The 21,719-nt window shown below is 47.2% G+C and overlaps 1 protein-coding gene across 2 annotated transcripts in view; it reads right to left on the bottom strand.

Annotated features, from left to right (window-relative positions):
* LOC116967871 (RNA-binding protein Nova-1-like) overlaps positions 1–21,719 on the bottom strand; it is a 123,935-nt gene that overhangs the window by 76,745 nt on the left and 25,471 nt on the right. For both annotated transcript variants that reach the window (XM_033014506.1, XM_033014505.1), the window contains one exon: positions 6,310–6,453. In XM_033014506.1, the coding sequence (XP_032870397.1) occupies positions 6,310–6,453 (144 nt within the window). The remainder of the gene's footprint in view (positions 1–6,309; positions 6,454–21,719) is intronic.

The raw sequence follows: 21,719 nt of genomic DNA, 5'->3' as shown, positions 1-21,719 counted from the left end.
AGTAACTCAGTGGGTCAGGCAGCAGCTCTGGAGAAAGTCTTGGGTCGAGACCCTAGATCAAACAGTGGGCAAGTTGGGCCGAAGGGCCTGTTTCCATCCTGTACAACGACTCCGTGACATGACCTCCATCAACTTCGGCCGGGTCAGAGGTCAGAGGTCGAAACGGAGCAGGTGCGTCCAGTTTAACATACGGACACGACCTAATTGAGATGCAAATCTCCCTGGTATTCGAGAGTCTCCACACAAGCCATTCTGACGCCTTGCATAGAAATCTCCTCTCAGTTCCCTTCACTGAATTCGGAGGCTGGCCGTTCAAAGAACCAGGAGACAATGGGGATATGGGCCATCTGTCCATATTCATTTAGCTAACTTTAGAGATACAGCTCGCAAACAGGCCCTTCTGCCCACCCAGTCTGCACCGACCAGCGATCCCCGCACACTAACACTATCCTACACACACACACACACACTAGGGACAATTTACAATTTTCCAACAAACCGGAGGAAACCAGAGCACCCAGAGGGAACCCACACGATCACAGAGAGAGAATGGTACAAACTCCTTCAGACTAAAGAAGGGTCTCGACCCACAACGTTACCCATTCCTTCTACTCAAACTTCAAGTAACCCTTGCTTTCCCTCTCCCCCTCTCCCCACCCTAATTCTACGACTAGTTTCACTGCCCTCCTGATTAACAATGATCCTCGATCTGTCCCGTTTGATCTCTCCTTTTCACACCTTACCCTTCCATATCTCTATGTCTCCCTCTCCCCTGACTCTCAGTCTGAAGAAGGGTCTCGACCCGAAATGTCACCCATTCCTTCTCTCCAGAGATGCTGCCTGCCCCGCTGAGTTACTCCAGCATTTTGCTTCAACCGACAAACCTGCATGTCTTTGGGATGTGGGAGGAAACCGGAGCGCCCGGAGGAAACCCGCTTTGATCCAGAGCTCGGGTGCAGTTTGTGTGGAGTTTCCTCCAGGGGAGATCACGCAAACTCCACACAGACAGCACCCGAGATCAGGATCGAACCAATGTCTGTGGCGCGGCAAGGCAGCGGCTCTACCAGCTGTGTCACCCGAATCCTACTAACTCAATCTGAAGAAGGGTCTCGACCCAAAACGTCACCCATTCCTTCTCTCCAGAGATGCTGCCTGTCCCGCTGAGTTACTCCAGCATTCTGTGTTATCTACCAATTCAAACATGAATCTCAATATTTATACTAGCCACATTCCCCATCAACTGGCCACCGTTTCTATCGCTCTGCTTCAGGTTGGGGAGAGTGTCCCAAAGTCATGTGTGCTTGCATGGTGCACAGCCCCCTGTATATTGCCCCTTGCAACGAGAATCACAGAGGAAGCTGATGGGAATATGGGGAGAATAAATGGCATTATTGGAGGATCGGTGCAGACAGGAGCTCGATGGGCTGAAGGGCCTCTTTCCATGTGATCGTTTAGTTTAGTTTAGAGATACAGCACAGAAACAGGCCCTTCGGCCCACCGAGTCCGCGCCGACCAGCGACCCCCGCACACGAAGGCTGCCCTGCACACTAGGGACAGTTTATCAAAGCAATTAACCCACCAACCTGTACGTGAGGTGGGGGTGGGAACCGGAGCACCCGGAGGAAACCCACGTGGTAACGGGGAGAAAGACACAGAGACACAGAGACACAGAGACACAGAGACACAGAGACACAGAGACACAGAGACACAGAGACACAGACACAGACAGACACACTTAGAGACACACTTAGAGACACACTTAGAGACACACACACACACAAACAGACACACGCACACAGACAGACACGCGCACGCAGAGACACAGACACAGACACAGACACAGACACAGACACAGACACAGACACACAGACACACAGGCACACACAGACACACACAGACACACACAGACACAGACACACAGGCACACACAGACAGACACACACACACACACAGACACACAGGCACACACAGACACACACAGACACACACACACACAGACACACACAGACACACACAGACACACACAGACACACACAGTCACACACAGTCACACACAGACACACACAGACACACACACACAGGCACACACAGACACACACACACAGGCACACACAGACACACACACACACACACACACACAGACAGACACACACACACACACAGACACACAGGCACACACAGACACACAGGCACACACAGACACACACAGACACACACACACACACAGACACACACAGACACACACAGACACACACAGACACACACAGACACACACAGTCACACACAGACACACACAGACACACACAGACACACACACACACACAGCACCCATAGTCAGGATGGAACCTGGGTCTCTGCTGCAGTAAGGCAGCAACTCTACCATGACGCCACCAGGCCGCCCCAATATATCTCATCTATATGACACGAACGCTGCAGGTTCAAGACCCGCCCCAGACACTGAAACACAAAATCTAGGCCAACATTCCCCGAGCACAGCGGAGAGAACAAGGCCACACATAATTCATCACACAAACTAGGACTGTATTCCCTGGAATTTAGAAGGCCAGTTATTAAAATAAAAAATTCAAGATATTAAGGGTGACTGCTGGGGTGGATAAAAATAACTGATATCGGCAGCTTAGAGAGACGGAGACGAGAAACAGATACAATAGAAATCAGAGCCAAATATTTAGGAGTCAAGTTGAGAAAGAGCGATGGATACATGGAACGAGCAGCCAGTGGAGGTAATTGAGGCAGGTACAATAGACAATAGACAATAGGTGCAGGAGTAGGCCATTCGGCCCTTCGAGCCAGCATCGCCATTCAATGTGATCATGGCTGATCATCCCCAATCAGTACCCTGTTCCTGCCTTCTCCCCATATTCCTTGATTTTTAAGAGCCCTATCTAGTTCTCTCTTGAAAGCATCCAGAGAACCTGCCTCCACCACCCTCTGAGGCAGAGAATTCCACAGACTCACCACTCTCTGTGAGAAAAAGTGTTTCCTCGTCTCCGTTCTAAATGGCTTACCCCTTATTCTTAAACTGTGTGTGCGGCCCCTGGTTCTGGACTCCCCCAACATCGGGAACATGTTTCCTGCCTCTAGCGTGTCCAAGCCCTTAACAATCTTATATGTTTCAATGAGATACCCTCTCATCCTTCTAAACTCCACAGAGTGTACAAGCCCAGCCGCTCCATTCTCTCAGCATGTGACAGTCCCGCCATCCCGGGAATTAACCTCGCAGCGCCGGAGGCCTGGGGTTCGACCCCGACGGGTGCTGTCTGTACGGAGTTTGCACGTTCTCCCCGTGAGTTTCCTCCAAGATCTTCGGTTTCCTCCCACTCTCCAAAGATGTACCAGTTTGCAGGTTAATTGGCTTGCTGGATGTGCAAATTGTTCCCAATGCGTGTGTAGGATAGTGTTACTGAGCGGGGATCGCTGGCCAGTATGGGCTCGGTGGGCCGAAGGGTCTATATCCGCGCGGTAACTTCATAGCAAAAGGATTTGAGTATAGGAGCAGGGAGGTTCTACTGCAGTTGTACAGGGTCTTGGTGAGACCACACCTGGAGTATTGCGTACAGTTTTGGTCTCCTAATCTGAGGAAAGACATTCTTGCCATAGAGGGAGTGCAGAGAAGGTTCACCAGACCGATTCCTGGGATGTCAGGACTGTCTTATGAAGAAAGACTGGATAGACTTGGTTTATACTCTCTAGAATTTAGGAGATTGAGAGGGGATCTTATAGAAACTTATAACATTCTTAAGGGGTTGGACAGGCTAGATGCAGGAAGATTGTTCCCGATGTTGGGGAAGTCCAGGACAAGGGGTCACAGCTTAAGGATAAGGGGGAAATCCTTTAAAACCGAGATGAGAAGAACTTTTTTCACACAGAGAGTGGTGAATCTCTGGAACTCTCTGCCACAGAGGGTAGTCGAGGCCACAGTTCATTGGCTATATTTAAGAGGGAGTTAGATGTGGCCCTTGTGGCTAAGGGGATCAGAAGGTATGGAGAGAAGGCAGGTACGGAATACTGAGTTGGATGATCAGCCATGATCATATTGAATGGCGGTGCAGGCTCGAAGGGCCGAATGGCCTACTCCTGCACCTAATTTCTATGTTTCTATCTCTAAACTAAACTGATCACGAAGGGAGGGAGATTGAACCCACCACCACAATTTAACGGACATCCGATTGTGGTGGGTAATTGTTCATTTTAACTCAGAGATTGATGGTTTTGCGTTACCCGGGGGTACCAAGGGACATGGGGAAAAAGAGCCATTTGTGGAGTCAGTTCATAAATCAATCCTGATCGCACCTAACTGCGAAACAGAACTAAGAATTCCCCCTTGTGTTCCAAGCTTCCGGGACTGCCGGGCGATGACAGAGAGAGGAAACACAAGTTTCCACTAACACGTCGACTCTTCCTGTCCTGTTTCACGAAGGGGAACGCATGAATTGGCACCAAAATCAAGAGTTGGCCATTTGAAGGCTCACTTAAGGGCCTTTTTAACAACGAACAGGACTGGCGGAGAGCGATAGTCTTTCGTGAAGGGTGTCGATGCGATGAGGTGGGGAAGATGTTTCTTCTCCGGAAGTGTGAAAACACACACCTCCAGATTCAGGCAGTTCTTGGTTTCTTGGTCCTCCAAAATATTCCAAATGGAATTTAAACTGGAAGTGGTGAAGGGAGGGAAGTTGCTTGGGCAGTCTGCACCCTAGTGGCATAAACATTGACCTCCAATTCCTCCCCTTCTCAGCTCTCCCTCAGCCTCCTCCTCTTCCTTTCTCCTTTCTTCTCCCCTGCCTGTCCCGCTGAGTTACTCCAGCATTTTGAGCCTATCTTCGGTTTAAACCAGCATCTGCAGTTCCTTCCTACACATTGCAAGTTCCTTGTCTATCACCAGGCAATGGAATTCTCTGCCGCAGAAGGCAGTGGAGGCCAATTCATTGGATATATTCAAGAGAGAGTTCGATAGGGTTAACAGAATCAGGGGATATGGGGAGAAGGCAGGAACGGGGTACTGATTGGGGATGATCAGCCATGATCACATTGAATGGCAGTGCTGGCTCGAAGGGCCGAATGGCCTACTCCTGCACCTATTGTCTATTGTCTATTTTCCTAAACAAGTCTGCTCTGCCATTCAATCATGGCTGATCTATCACTCCCTAGTGACCTGTTTTCTATGCTTCTACATTTCTAATTCTACAATTCAGCTCTGGGTGTCTGGTGGGACGGTATGAAGGCATCGTACACTCCCTGATCAGGGTCAGTAGAAAGGGAGGCTGACTCAGTATTAATCCATACTGTCCCTGCCCTGGGAGTGCTGGATGGGATAGTGTTGAGGGAGCTTCACTGATTAGTACGGGTGTCAGAGGTTATGGGGAGAAGGCAGGAGAATGGGGTTAGGAGGGAGAGATGATCGAATACATTTGATGGGCCGAATGGCCTAAGACTTGCCCCCTATCACTTATGACTCAAGCCCTTTGATCACCATCACTCATCAAGACTGATGCCCCCGGTGGAAGGGGGGCCATTTTACACCTTATTCTCCTTGGTTTCTTGATCCTCCAAAATATTCCAAATGGAATTTAAACTGTGGCGGGGGTGAAGGGAGGGCTTAAGCCAGAAAGGGTTATTGGGAAGAAAGAGCTACTTTAAATGTAGTTGCATCTGGTTGGGTAACTATAGTTGGGTGGAGATTATTCCATGCTTTAATTGTGCGGGGGAAGAACGAATTGCTGTACACATCTGGTGTTTAAGAAGGAACTGCAGATGCTGGAAAATCGAAGGTACACAAAAAAGCTGGAGAAACTCAGCGGGTGCAGCAGCATCATAGATGCTGCTGCACCCGCTGAGTTTCTCCAGCTTTTTTGTGTACCTTTGCTGTACACATCTGTCTTTGTAGCTGGGATCACAAATTGGATCGAATGCCCTCGTCTGCTCCTAATTGGTTTGGGTTTGGTGTAGGTCTTGTAGTCTATGTCGAGCTGACCATTTAACATTTTGTAAAATCAGGTCAAACGGTGAGCTTCACGTGTGTGTGTGTCTTGGAGAGGGTTCCTTCCACCCCAGAGAATTCAGAAGTTTGGTGACACTCGCTTCTCTCTCATAGGTGTTAGTAACATGGATCATGTCATCCCAATCCTGGAGCCATCTCAAGACAACAAAACCATCGCAGTGCGCTAGTGGTCGGCACAACCAGGGGGCCGATCCACGAAGGACCACTTGCACCGTGGATCGGCTCATCGAGACCTCCCCCCTCCCCCCCCCCACTCCCCGCAGGCTCTCAGCACGGACTGCAGGACTCACCAGGGTAGAAGTCTTTGGATTTGGACAGCTTGATGGTGGCGCCCGTCTCCTTCTGCAACTGGACGATGGTTTGGCCTCCCTTGCCGATGATCGAACCAGCAGCGTAACTGGGAATCAGGACCTTCATGAAAAATTCGCCTTCTTCTGCAAGAGATCAGAGCACATCATCGGTGAGCCTCATTGTCGGTAACTCGTTCTCAGTCTCCAAAGTTTCAGCTTTGCTCATTGTCAAAGACAGACAAAAATAAAATGCTGGAGTAATAATGCCCCTGTCCCACTTAGGAAACCTGAACGGAAACCTCTGGAGACTTTGCGCCCCACCCAAGGTTTCCGAGAGGTTCCCGGAGGTTTTTGTCAGTCTCCCTACCTGCTTCCACTACCTGCAACCTCCGGCAACCACCTGCAACCTCTGGGAACCGCACGGAAACCTTGGATGGGGCGCAAAGAGGTTTCCGTTCAGGTCTCCTAAGTGGGACGGGGGCATAACTCTGTGGGACAGGCAGGCAGCATCTCTGGAGAGAAGGAATGGGCGACGTTTCGGGTCGAGACCCTTCTTCAGACTGAGAGTCAGTCTGAAGAAGGGTCTCGACCCGAAACGTCGCCCATTCCTTCTCTCCAGACATGCTGCCTGCCTGTCCCGCTGAGTTACTGATAATCAGTCTGAAGAAGTCCCCATTCCTTCTCTCCAAAGATACTGCCAGTCCCGCTGAGTTACTCCAGCATTTTTTTAAAATCTATCTTCGATGTAAACCAGCATCTGCAGTTCCTTCCCACACATCTAGTTTATTGTCACATGTACCGAGATACAGTGAAAAGATTTTCTCGCCTGCCAACGAAACAATATCAGATTACAATCGATCCATTTACAGTGTACAGATACAGGATAAGGGAATAGAAATGTTGCTGTGGGAATAGAGATTTAAGAGTGTGGAGCGATTGTTACATGAGTTTGTAGAACTGCTTCTGTGACTAACAGTCGCCTAGGTATGGGCGCCAAATTTTCACCTAACTCACAGCTACCAATGGTCTTCCTTTACCATCATCACTTTTTTTGTATATCTTTAATTCATTTGTTCCACATATCTCCACGTCACCGTCTATATCACGTTTCCCATTCCCTTGACTCTCAGTCCAAAGAAGGGTCAATAGACAATAGGTGCAGGAGGAGGCCATTTGGCCCTTCGAGCCAGCACCGCCATTCAATGTGATCATGGCTGATCATCCCCAATCAGTACCCCGTTCCTGCCTTCTCCCCATATCCCCTGACTCTGCGATCTTCAAGAGCCCTATCTAGCTCTCTCTTGAAAGCATCCAGAGAACCGGCCTCCACTGCCCTCTGAGGCAGAGAATTCCACAGACTCACAACTCTCTGTGAGAAAAAGTGTTTCCTCGTCTCTGTTCGACCCGAAAAGTCACCCGTTCCTTCTCTCCAGAGATGCTGCCTGTCCCATTACCACGCTGAGTTACTCCAGCTATTCATGTCCATCTTCAATGAAATTCTATCTTGCAGCAACTTAACAAGTGTGCAAGCACAGAACGCGATAAATAATATGATACACATACAAAGTTCAATAAATAACAACCCAATATAGTGCAAAACAAGACAAAGCCCAACGTCTTAAGACAATCCATCCTTTAGTCGGTTGAAGTGTTCAACAGCCTGATGATTCAGGAGACATTTCTTCTCTCCAGAGATGCTGAGTTACTCCAGCTTTTTGTGTGTAGCCAGATTGAATGATGGAATTTTGTTTTGGTGGCAAAACCAGTTTCCATTTTGGTGGCAAAAACAGGAAAGCAGACTATTATCTAAATGGTGGCCGACTAGGAAAAGGGGAGATGCAGCGAGACCTGGGTGTCATGGTACACCAGTCATTGAAAGTAGGCATGCAGGTGCAGCAGGCAGTCAAGAAGGCGAATGGTATGTTAGCTTTCATAGCAAAAGGATTTGAGTATAGGAGCAGGGAGGTTCTACAGCAGTTGTACAGGGTCTTGGTGAGACCACACCTGGAGTATTGCGTACAGTTTTGGTCTCCAAATCTGAGGAAGAACATTATTGCCCTAGAGGGAGTGCAGAGAAGGTTCACCAGACTGATTCCTGGGATGTCAGGACTGTCTTATGAAGAAAGACTGGATAGACTTGGTTTATACTCTCTAGAATTTAGGAGATTGAGAGGGGATCTTATAGAAACTTACAAAATTCTTAAGGGGTTGGACAGGCTAGATGCAGGAAGATTGTTCCCGATGTTGGGGAAGTCCAGGACAAGGGGTCACAGCTTAAGGATAAGGGGGAAATCCTTTAAAACCGAGATGAGAAGAACTTTTTTCACACAGAGAGTGGTGAATCTCTGGAACTCCCTGCCACAGAGGGTAGTCGAGGCCAGTTCATTGGCTATATTTAAGAGGGAGTTAGATGTGGCCCTTGTGGCTAAGAGGATCAGAGGGTATGGAGAGAAGGCAGGTACGGGATACTGAGTTGGATGATCAGCCATGATCATATTGAATGGCGGTGCAGGCTCGAAGGGCCGAATGGCCTACTCCTGCACCTAATTTCTATGTTTCTATGTTTCTAATAGTCTTGATGGGCCGAACTGCTCCTATGACATGAACTTACGAAAAGTTGTGCATTCATCAAATCTATTCCTCTCATGAGCTCGTACACCTCTCTAAGATTATCTCTGCGCTCCAAGGAATAATGTCCTAGCCTGCTCAACCTCTCCCTACAGCTCAGGCCCTCGAGTCCTGGCAACATCTTCGTAAGCTATTTTTCTAACGATGGAAATAACTTCTCCTGATTTATCAAAACAAACCTAATTTTGAATCCTCTCTGCTCCAAGTCACTCGTCCTTGGACCCATTCCAGTGAATTTCCTCTTTCCAATTTTGTGACATCCTTCCTGGTGTGAGTGCTGGAATTGGACCAAAACTAGTTTGCATCACGGAAACAGGCCATTCGGCCCACCACGCTCGCACTGACCAGCGATCCCGGCATACCAACACTACCCTACACACACTAGGGACAGTTTACATTTACACCAAGCCAATTAACCTACAAACCTGTACGTCTTTAGAGTGTGGGAGGAAATCGAAGATCTCGGAGAAAACCCACGCAGGTCATAGAAACATAGAAAATAGGTGCAGGAGTAGAGGCCATTCGGCCCTTCGAGCCTGCACCGCCATTCAATATGATCATGGCTGATCATCCAACTCAGTATCCTGTACCTGTTTTCTCTCCATACCCCCTGATCCCTTTAGCCACAAGGGCCACATCTAACTCCCTCTTAAATATAGCCAATGAACTGGCCTCAACTACCTTCTGTGGCAGAGAATTCCAGAGATTCACCACTCTCTGTGTAAAAAATGTTTTTCTCATCTCAGTCCAAAAAGATTTCCCCCTTATCCTTAAACTGTGACCCCTTGTCCTGGACTTCCCCAACATCGGGAACAATCTTCCTGCATCTAGCCTGTCCAACCCCTTAAGAATTTTGTAGGGGTTGGACAGGCTAGATGCAGGAAGATTGGTCATGGGGAGAACGTACAAACTCCGTACAGACAGGGGTTCTAGTGGGAATCGAACCCGGGTCTCTGGCGCTGTAAGGCAGCAATTCTTCCACTGCAACATTGGGGTGATAAAACCTGCCTTTATTACCATTCAATCATGGCTGATCTATCTTTCCCTCCCAACCACATTCTCCTGCCTTCTCCCCACATCCCCCGACTCCCGTACTAATCAAGAATCTATCAATCTCCACCTTAAAAAATATCCACTGACTTGGCCTCCACAGCCGCCTGTGGCAATGAATTCCACAGATTCACCACCCTCCGACTAAATAAATCCCTTCTCATCTCCCTTCTAATGGTACGTCCTTTTATTCTGAGGCGATGGACTCTGGTCCTAGACTCTCCCACTAGTGGAAACATCCTCTCCACATCAACCATATCCAGGCCTTTCACAGTGTGCGGAGTCACATAGAAACTGGGCCCTCTGATCCAAGAGGGTTAGTCTGCAGAAAGGCTCCGACTAGAGACGTCATCTATCTGTGATCTCCAGAGATGCTGCCTGACCAGCTGAGTTAATCTAGCAGTGTGCATCTTTTCATGGCTTGTCTAACAATTCCATGTTTCCTTGTGATCGCTGGGAAGAATATATTTTTACATTCTAGGTCATTACCCAAATTGCCAAACCTAACTTAAGCTTCCTTTCATCGGTTAGAGCGCAGTTCTGACCTCCCATCTACCTCAGTAGAGGCCACAGAAGGCTGTGGAGGCCAAGTCAATGGATATTTTTCTGGCAGAGATAAATAGATTCTTGATTAGTACGGGTGTCGGGGGTTATGGGGAGCAGGCAGGAGAATGGGGTTAAGAGGGAGAGATAGATCAGCCATGATTGAATGGCAGAGTAGACTTGATGGGCTGAATGGCCTAATTCTGCTCCTATCACTTATGAGCTTTGAACTTTATTTAATCTGACTTTTTTGTACTAAATATTGTCCCATTTACGTTTGCATTATGGACTGTTTGATTGTTTTCATGTGGTGTCGTTTTTAAAACTGTATAGCTGGCAAACAAAAGGTTTCCACTGTATCTTAGTGCAGGTGACATTTATAAAACCAAACTAAACATTTTAATTCCACAGTCAATTAAAAGATCTGAACTACAGTCCCCTGGTTAAGAGTCCAGGCCTCCGGCAAATAATCAAAACAATAATCAACAGACGAAAAAGGTAGGAAGATTTTTCCCATTCTCCGCAAACAAAAGGCGACATCAATAGCTCCACATCCTCCTGGGGTATAGGCAGAAACCGCTTACCCGAATAGATCACAATAGGCTTTACAGGCCTGCGTAACCATGGCAACACAGGTAGGCCGAGGCAGCCTACTGAAGCAGTAATTGCGAATTCCAAATCCCTACAAGGCGAGTTTGATTAAATTCAACAATAGCACCTAAATTGAGAAGTGAACCGCTGCACATTGCAGAGAAGATACGCAAAATTGTGGGGTTTAAGACAGGACACAAAGTGCTGGAGCAACTCGGCAGGGCAGGCAGCATCTCTGGAGAACAGGGATGGGTGATGTTTCTGTTCGGGACCCTTTATTAGACCCAGACTCAGGTCACACTTTAAGAATAAGGGGCCGGCCATTTAGGACCGAGATGAGGAAAAACTTTTTCACCTAAAACTTTTTCACCGAGGATCCGCCCGACAGTCCCCTCGACCCGAGTAGTAGCGGTCAAATATGGGACAAGGGCGGTCCCGTATGGGACAAACCAATTTAGCCCAATATACGGGATGTCCCGGCTAATACGGGACAGTTGGCAACCCTACACCACGCCCTTTGTGTGGAAAAGGTTACCCCTCACATTCCTATTCAATCTTTTCCCCTTCACCTTGAACCTATGTCCTCTGATCCTCGATTCCCCTCAACTCAAGGCAGCTCAAGTATCGGCCTGGGATCTGAAGTAAATGTGCTGAGGGGATTCAGAACCTCTGATGCAGCCCACTGCCTCCTTCATGAACGCAAAAGGCGCAGAGTTTGGAACAAAGTGCGCGTCTGTTTATTCAAGGGCTCTTCACTGTGTCTCTGGACCCGTCAGAGAGCTGCCCGTCACATGGCAACTCCTTAGAGGGCTGAGAGCCTTGAAGTGACAACCCATTGTTCACGACCAAATAACCAACTAACTTGCAGAAACAAAGAACTGCAGAGTCTGGTTCATAAATGAAAGGGGACAAAGCGCTGGAGTAACATCAGCGGGCATCTCCTCATAGGCTCCAAAGCCACACTCAGCAAAATCAATAACCCCACTCTCACCATCGACGACACCACTGTCTCCCCATCTCCCCAGGCCCGCAACCTTGGCGTGATCTTTGATTCCACCCTCTCCCTTGAGCCTCACATCCGCCATGTCATTAAAACCTCCTTCTTTCATCTCCACAACATCGCCAAACTCAGACCCTCTCTCACACCTCCCGCTGCTGAAAGACTCATCCATGCCTTCATCTCCTCCCGACTGGACTATTGCAACTCACTTCTCCTTGGCATCAGCTCCACCTACATCAACCGACTCCAACTGGTCCAGAACGCAGCCGCCCGACTCATCACCCACACCAAATCCTGGCATCACATCACTCCAGTCCTCAAACAACTTCACTGGCTTCCCATCTCCCACCGGATCAACTACAAAATCCTGATCCTCACCTACAAAGCCCTCCACCATCTGGCCCCCCCATATCTCACTGACCTCCTCTCCCCCTACCAACCCTCACGGTCCCTCAGATCCACATCAGCCGGTCTCCTCTCCATCCACAAGTCCAACCTCCGCAGTTTTGGGGACAGAGCCTTCTCCAGGGCAGCTCCCAGGCTCTGGAACTCCCTCCCCCAACTGATCCGCAATTCCGTGTCCCTCACCATCTTCCAGTCCCGCCTCAAGACCCATCTCTTCACCTCTGCCTATCCTTAGCCCCACGTCCCCTCCCTTTTCATCTGTGCATTAATTGCCTCATATTGTGTTTTGTATTGAATTCTGTCTTTACTTTGTGTACTAGTCATGTCTCTACTATTTATTTCATTCCCCTTACATGTTTTTCCTCTACATGCTCAATTTTTGTAAGGTGTCCTTGAGACTCTTGAAAGGCGCCCATAAATAAAATTTATTATTATTATTATTATCTCCGGAGAACATGGACAGGTGGAGAAACCAAAGAACTGCAGAAGGGCCTCGACCCGAAACCTCACCCATTCCTTCACTCCAGAGATGGTGCCTGTCCCGCTGAGTCGCTCTCTGCAGCTTTTTGTGTCCAAGAACTGCAGATGCTGATCAATACACAAAAGGAATAGAAACAAAGAACTGAAGTGGCGATACAGGTAGATAGGGTGGTCAAGAAATCTTTTGGCACCTTGACCTTCATCTGTGAGGTCATTGAGTACAGAAGTTGTGTTATTATGTTACAGCTGTACAAGACCTTGTATGAGACCGCATTTGAAGAAGCGTTATAGAGTCTTACAGCATGGTAAGACTTCAGCCCAACTTGCCCACACCGGCCAACGTGTCCCATTTACACTAGTCCCACCTGCCTATGTTTGGCCCATATCCCTTTAAACCTTGGTGGCTCAGCACTTCAACTCCCCCTCCCATTCCCAATCTGACCTCCCTGTCCTGGGTCTCCTCCATGGCCAGAGTGAGCAATACCGGAAATTGGAGGAGCAGCACCTCATATTCCGCTTGGGGAGCCTGCATCCGGCGGGAATGAACATTGAATTCTCCAAATTTTGCTAGCCCTTGCTGTCTCCTCCCCTTCCTTAGCCCTCGAGCTGTCTCCTCCCATCCCCCAGCCTCCTCCTCCTCCTTTTTCCTTCCTTCTCCCCGCCATCCCCTATCAGTCTGAAGAAGGGTTTCGGCCCGAAACGTTACACATTTCCTTTGCTCCATAGATGCAGCTGCACCCGCTGAGTTTCTCCAGCATTTTTGTGTACCTTCTTTTTAAACCTTTCCTATCCATGTCTAAATATTTCTTATTTATTTATTTTTTACATTTTATTAGAAGTACAATAATGTGGTACCTTGTAGATACCTAATATAGGTATGTTGCAAAACGTACCTGAAGCGTCGCTGAAAATCTGTCCCAGCCCGTGTGCGCGATTTTGGCGCCGTTTAGAGGGGGTCGGGTTTAAAACGCGGTTTTCCCTAGGCTGTTCAAATCGAAGTTTTTCAGCCTAGTTAATTATTAACGAAAAATCGCTGGAAGATTCCTTCGCTTGAGCTATTATTAGTTTTAAGGGCGTTATTTACTTGTTATAGTAGGTTAAAAATTAACCTCTAAACCCCCGACCGCCGTCAACGGCCGGATCTCATACAAGGGACAATAGGAGGTAGGCTGTTTATTTTTACATTAAAAAGGGCTTCTTAAGATCCCTTTATACAAAGTTTAATATTGCGAGTAGCTAATTTTGGGCCCATTATATCCCGCAGTATTTTTCTGGGCATTTGAGGGCACAAATCTAGCGCAATGTGAACGTTCTAAACCAGCGCGTTCACAGGATCCCACTAGAAAGCTGATTTAAATGGACATTAATTTACAGCAATTGAACACTAAATTCCTTCCATTTGGCCTATAAATGAATGTAAATGAGATTTAAAAATCATGTTTTATTGTGAATTATTTGTGAATATTATTTGGGCACTTAGGCTATTTAAAAATGTTAATAATTTATTAAGAAATGGATAGATGTTTAGATCTAATAATTGAAGTTTGAAATTAGCTACAATTAGGTAACTAACTAATTATATGCTTTAATTTCAGATCATCCAAGTAAGATTATTTTATATTTGTTTCAGAATGCTTCAATCTATGATAACTGAAAATTTCATTCAGTTCTCTTAATTTTTAAGAAGGTTATGGGCTTTTGACTGTCCACGATCACAGCTTTTTTGTTATGTCCATAGAAAATCAATAGGGAACAAGATGCTAATTTCCGAGTATGAAAATGGCCATAACTTTTTAAATACTTGAGATATGAAAGTGAATTAGGTGTCAAATTAAACTTATTTTTATGCTTTATCTGATGGGATAAATTGCAGACTTGATTTTTAAAATCTCAACATTTTGTAACATTGCTACCTAATATATATTGACATATTACATTTTATGTAAAGCCTCTTTTTTTTAGCAGTAAAAGAAAGAAAAGAAAAAGAATAGTAGAAAAATAGAGAAGTGCGTGATACCGAACAGTGAGAAGAAGGAATGAAGAAAAGAGAGAGAATAGAGAGATAGAGAAAGAAGAAATAGAAAACAGGAGATAGCTATTTATTATTCTTGACCACCCTTCATCCGATCCTGAAACAGTCTAAATATAATGTCTCAATATTTCTTAAACATCACGATAGTACCTGCCTCAACTACCTCCTCCAGCAGCTCGTTCCATACACCCAACACCCTTTGTGTGAAAAAGATACCCTTCGGGTTAGAAACATAGAAAATAGAAAATAGGTGCAGGAGTAGGCCATTCGGCCCTTCGAGCCTGCACCGGGTTCTTACAGGGTCTTGGTGAGACCACACCTGGAGTATTGCGTACAGTTTTGGTCTCCAAATCTGAGGAAGGACATTATTGCCATAGAGGGAGTGCAGAGAAGGTTCACCAGACTGATTCCTGGGATGTCAGGACTGTCTTATGAAGAAAGAATGGATAGACTTGGTTTATACTCTCTAGAATTTAGGAGATTGAGAGGGGATCTTATAGAAACTTACAAAATTCTTAAGGGGTTGGACAGGCTAGATGCAGGAAGGTTGCTCCCGATGTTGGGGAAGTCCAGGACAAGGGGTCACAGCTTAAGGATAAGGGGGAAATCCTTTAAAACCGAGATGAGAAGAACTTTTTTCACACAGAGAGTGGTGAATCTCTGGAACTCTTTGCCACAGAGGGTAGTCGAGGCCAGTTCATTGGCTATATTTAAGAGGGAGTTAGATGTGGCCCTTGTGGCTAAGGGGATCAGAGGGTATGGAGAGATGGCAGGTACAGGATACTGAGTTGGATGATCAGCCATGATCATATTGAATGGCGGTGCAGGCTCGAAGGGCCGAATGGCCTACTCCTGCACCTAATTTCTATGTTTCTATGTTTCTATGTTCCTATTAAATCTTTACCCCCCCTCACCTTAAACCTATGTCCTCTGGTTCTCGATTCCCCTACTCTGGGCAAAGGATGTTTACCCGATCTATTCCTCTGATGATTTTGAACACATCTCTGGAGAAATAGGATGGGTGACGTTTCTGGGTCGGGACCCTGTCCTACAAAGTCAGACCATACAAAAGATAGACACAAAAAGGCTGGAGTAACTCAGCGGGACGGGCAGCGGTAGAGTTGCTGGCTTACAGCGCGGAAACAGGCCCTTCGGCCCACCGAGTCCGTGCTGACCAGTGATCCCCGCACATTAACACTACCCTACTACACTTATACCAAGCCACTTAACCTTCAAACCTGTACGTCTCTGGAGTGCGGGAGGAAACCGGCAACTTGAGCGCTCTGGAGAGGAAAAGACTACAAAAAGTAGTAAACACTGCCCAGTCCATCATCGGCTCTGACCTTCCTTCCATCGAGGGGATCTATCGCAGTCGCTGCCTCAAAAAGGCTGGCAGTATCATCAAAGACCCACACCATCCTGGCCACACACTCATCTCCCTGCTACCTTCAGGTAGAAGGTACAGGAGCCTGAAGACTGCAACAATCAGGTTCAGGAATAGCTACTTCCCCACAGACATCAGGCTATTAAACCTGGCTCGGACAAAACTCTGATTATCAATAACCCATTTTCTGTTATTTGCACTTTATCAGTTTATTTATTCATGTGTGTATATATTTATATTATGGTATATGGACACACTGATCTGTTTTGTAGTCAATGCCTACTATGTTCTGTGTGCTGAAGCAAAGCAAGAATGTCATTGTCCTATACAGGGACACATGACAATAAACTCACTTGAACTTGAACTTGAAACCAAAGAACTCAGAGAAAACCCAGGCAGGTCACGGGGAGAAGGTGCCAACTCCGTACAGACAGCACCTGTAGTCGGGATCGAACCTGGGTCTCCGGCGCTGTAAGGCAGCAACTCTAACGCTGCGCCCTGATGTTGATGGGGACGTTGGAAAAAGTGCAACACATTCCTTCAGCGTTTTACCCGCAATGCAAGAGTCTATTAAACACAGGCCTTCAACTTGCCAGCTGTCGCCAAGCCTGTAATTACAGGCTTTGTATCAATTATGGGGAAGGAATTGAACGCACTCGAATCAGGTCCGTAAGCCAAGCTGCGGCTGAGATTGTGCATTTCCCACCGAGATCCTGCAGGGAGTCCAAAGCAACCGCTAAACAACTTGCTCTTACTTCGTGCAGTAATGCAGCAAAACCTGCAGCCTGTAGATCCATTGACATGGAACCTCACCAGGAGATGTTGTACGCGCGCGCACACACACACACACACACACACACGGGGAAGGTTCACTAACTCTTCAAAGCTCATCCCGGCTGCTCTTCAGCCACGAATCCAAATCATAGAACACGGAACCAAACCTGCGCGCGTGTCGGAAGCAACGGCAGATGCTGGTTTACACCGAAGGTGGACACAAAATGCTGGAGTAACTCAGCGGGACAGGCAGCATCTCTGAATAGAAGGAATGGGCGACGTCACACAGGTCTGCACTGTCCATGGGCAGTTGCTGCCTCAAAAAGGCTGCCAGCATCATCAAGGACCCACACCATCCTGGCCACTCACTCATCTCCCCGCTGCCTTCAGGTAGAAGGTACAGGAGCCTGAAATCTCCAACATCCAGGTTCAGGAACAGCTACTTCCCCACAGCCATCAGGCTATTGAACTCAACTCAAACAAAACTTTGAATATTAATAGCCCAATGCACTTTATCTGATTATTTATGTGTGTATATATATTTTCAATAGTACATGGACACACTGATCTGTTCTGTATTTATGCCTACTATATTCTGTTGTGCTGAAGCAAAGCAAGAATTTCATTGTCCTATCTGGGACACATGACAATAAACTCTCTTGAATCATAAATAAAGAAGTCAAAACATCAATTCAATAAATCAAAACATCAAGACAAGAAGTCAAAACATCATACAGCGTTGAAAGACTTATTGGATAGGCTTGGTTCTTCTTCTTGGTCCTCCAAACATTCCAAAGGGAATTTAAACTGGAGGTGGCGTAGGGTGGACTTAAGCAAAAAAGGGTTCTTGGAGAAGAGCTACATTAAATTTAGTTGCGTCCAGTTGAATACCTATGGTAGGGTGAAGACTACTCCATGCTTTAATTATGCGGGGGAAGAATGAACTGCTGTACACATCTGTCTTGGTAGCTGGTATCTCAAATTGGATTGAATGCCCTCGTCTGCTCACAATAGGTTAAGGTTTGGTTATCTATGGCGAGCTGACCATTTGACATTTTGTAAAAACAGGTCAAACGGTGAGCTTTACATGTGTCTTGGAGAGGGTTCCACCCCGACCAGTGAATTCTGAAGTTTTGGTAACACTCGCTTCTATCTCTCTCTCTCATACACATAAATATTCGTAACAAATCCAGCTGCCGGTCTTTGGACACGTTGGATGGAAGAAATGTTTCTATTTGTGTATGGGGTCCCATGCTGCAACTGCGGAGTTCCAAATATGGTCTGACGAGGGTGAAGTATAACTTCTCCTTGATAGAAGTTGAACAATGATGGAAGTTTGGTCTCAGAAAATTTAGGACACCCGTCGCTTTAGATGTTCCCCGCTTGGATTGTTTTTCTCTGGATGTCAGAGACTTATAGAAGGGTCTCGGCCCGAAATGTCACCCATTCCTTCTCTCCAGAGATGCAGCCCGTCCCGCTGAGTTACTCCAGCATTTTGTGCCCATTCGGGCTCTTTTTTCACCAGCTGCCGCCTGCCCGGCAGTGTTTAAGTGCCGCTTGACAATAGACAATAGCCAATAGGTGCAGGAGTAGGCCATTCGGCCCTCCGAGCCAACACCGCCATTCAATGTGATCATGGCTGATCATCCACAATCAGTACCCCGTTCCCGCCTTCTCCCCATATCCCCTGACTCCACTATCTTCAAGAGCCCTATCTAGCTCGCTCTTGAAAGTATCCAGAGAACCTGCCTCCACCGCCCTCTGAGGCAGAGAATTCCACAGACTCAACAACTCTCTGTGAGAAAAAGTGTTTCCTCGTCTCCGTTCTAAATGGCTTACTCCTTATTCTTAAAGTGTGTGTGGCCCCTGGTTCTGGACTCCCCCAACATCGAGAACATGTTTCCTGCCTCAAAATGTTTCAAAGCCTTAATAATCTTATAAGTTTCAATAAGATTCCCTCTCATCCTTTCTAAACTCCAGAGATAACCTTGTAAACCCACGCTGCACTCCCTCAATAGCAAGAATATTGCACACACACACACACACACACATCCCCATCCCCCCCCATCCCCACCTCCCCACCCATCCCCCCCCCCCCTCCCCATCCCCCCCTCCCCACCCCCACCCCCCCATCCCCCCCCTTCCCCCCCCCCCATCCGCCCCACATCAGCCCTCTGTCTCCACCTCTTCCTTTCTTCTTCCCACCCTCAATTCCCGACCCTCACATCAGTCTGAAGAAGGGTCTCCTATTTCCTTCGCTCCATAGATGCTGCCTCACCCGCTGAGTTCCTCCAGCATTTTTGTCTACCTTCAATTTTATAGCATCTGCAGTTCCTTCTTAAGCACACAAAAACATCTGTTTAAGAAGGAACTGCAGATGCTGGAAAATCAATTTTTTGTGTTCCACACAAAAAAAAACCTGTTCTCTCATCTGAATGATAAAAGTCATTGGTCCCAACGCAGCCATCAGTCAGCCCCGTAAAAGCAATTATTAACAGCTCATTAACGGGAGAACTGGGCCTTTTTGCACAGTACCGCTAAGCCAATCCTTACCCCTCTTTCGAAGACTCCGAGCGAGAGCAGAGGTAACAGTGGCACGGCAGACACACTCACCAGCTGCCCACCGACTTGCAGTAGCAGCAGAACAGTGTTATGGCAGCTTTAGTGAAGGGCTAGGGTAGCATAGAAACATATTTGCTGCAGCCCTGTTTGTAAATGTGCTCAGGAAATATACTCTAGTGAGCATCACACTGTGGAATTAGAAATGGTCTGATCTTAACAACATATAAGATCATTAGGGCTTTATTCTTTGGAGCGCAGAAGGTTAAGGGGGGACTTGATAGAGGTTTTTAAAATGATGAGAGGGATAGACAGAGTTGACGTGGAAAAGCTTTTCCCACTGAGAGTAGGGAAGATTCAAACAAGGGGACATGACTTGAGAATTAAGGGACTGAAGTTTAGGGGTAACATGAGGGGGAACTTCTTTACTCAGAGAGTGGTAGCTGTGTGGAATGAGCTTCCAGTGAAGGTGGTGGAGGCAGGTTCGTTTTTATCATTTAAAAACAAATTGGATAGTTATATGGATGGGAAAGGAATGGAGGGTTATGGTCTGAGCGCAGGTATATGGGACTAGGGGAGATTATGTGTTCGGCACGGACTAGAGGGGTCGAGATGGCCTGTTTCCGTGCTGTAATTGTTATATGGTTATATGGTTATAAGATTGTTAAGGGTTTGGACACGCTAGAGGCAGGAAACATGTTCCCAATGTTGGGGGAGTCCAGAACCAGGAGCCACACAGTTTAAGAATAAGGGGTAAGCCATTTAGAACGTAGATGAGGAAAAACCTTTTCACACAGAGGGTTGTGAATCTGTGGAATTCTCTGCCTCAGAGGGCGGTGGAGGCCAATTCTCTGGATGCTTTCAAGGAAGTTGGATAGAGCTCTTAAAGATAGCGGAGTCAAGGGACATGGGGAGAAGGCAAGAACGGGGTACTGATTGTGGATGATCAGCCATCATCACAGTGAATGGCGGTGCTGGCTCGAAGGGCCGAATGGCCTCTACTCCTGCACCTGTTGTCTATTGTCATTGAAGGTTCCAACTTCAGTCTGAAGAAGGGTCTTGATCTGAAATGTCACCCATTCATTCTCTCCAGAGATGCTGCCTGTCCCGCTGAGTGACTCCAGCCTTTTGTGTCTATCTGCGGTTTAAACCAGCATCTGCAGTTCCTTCCTACACATTGCAAGTTCCTTGTCTATCGCTAGACAATGGAATTCTCTGCCGCAGAAGGCAGTGGAGGCCAATTCACTGGATGTACTCAAGAGCGAGTTAGATGGGGCTAATGGAATCAAGGGATGTGGGGAGAAAGCAGGAAACATAGAAAATAGGTGCAGGAGTAGGCCATTTGGCCCTTCGAGCCAGCACCACCATGCAATATGATCATGGCTGATCATCCAAAATCAGTACCCCGTTCCTGCTTTCTCCCCATATTCCATGGTACCCTTAGCCCTAAGAGCTAAATCTAACTCTCGTTTGAAAACATCCAGTGAATTGGCCTCCACTGTGGCAGAAAATTCCACAGATTCACAACTCTCTGGGTGAAAAAGGTTTTTCCTCATCTCAGTCCTAAATGGCCTACCCCTTATTCTTAAACTGGTTCTGAGCTCCCCCAACATCGGGGAACATTTTTCCTGCATCTAGCCTGTTCAACCCCCTTAAGGATTTTATGTTTGATGTATTACTGCTACGCCTGTCCTTATCCCTCTTTCAAAGGCTCCGAGCTGGCAGCCAGCTGGGGCAGGGGTAATGGTCACAAAGCAGACCCACCTACTAGTAACATCAGTGGAGTCTTAGGGTTGCTTTCGTGAAGGGTTCGGGTAGACTGGGGTTGACAACTGTCCCGTATTAGCCGGGACATCTCGTATATTGGGCTAAATTGGTTTGTCCCGTACGGGTTTTCTCCACTGATGCTGCCCAACCTTCTGTGAGTTTCCTGCATCTTCTCGTTTTCAGGCCAAACCACGTCC

Source organism: Amblyraja radiata, chromosome 41 (genome assembly GCF_010909765.2).
Source record: "Amblyraja radiata isolate CabotCenter1 chromosome 41, sAmbRad1.1.pri, whole genome shotgun sequence".
NCBI classification, from domain to species: Eukaryota; Metazoa; Chordata; class Chondrichthyes; order Rajiformes; family Rajidae; genus Amblyraja; species Amblyraja radiata.
The sequence above is the reverse complement of the archived record's forward strand: the minus strand, read 5'-3'. Positions and strand labels throughout refer to the sequence as shown.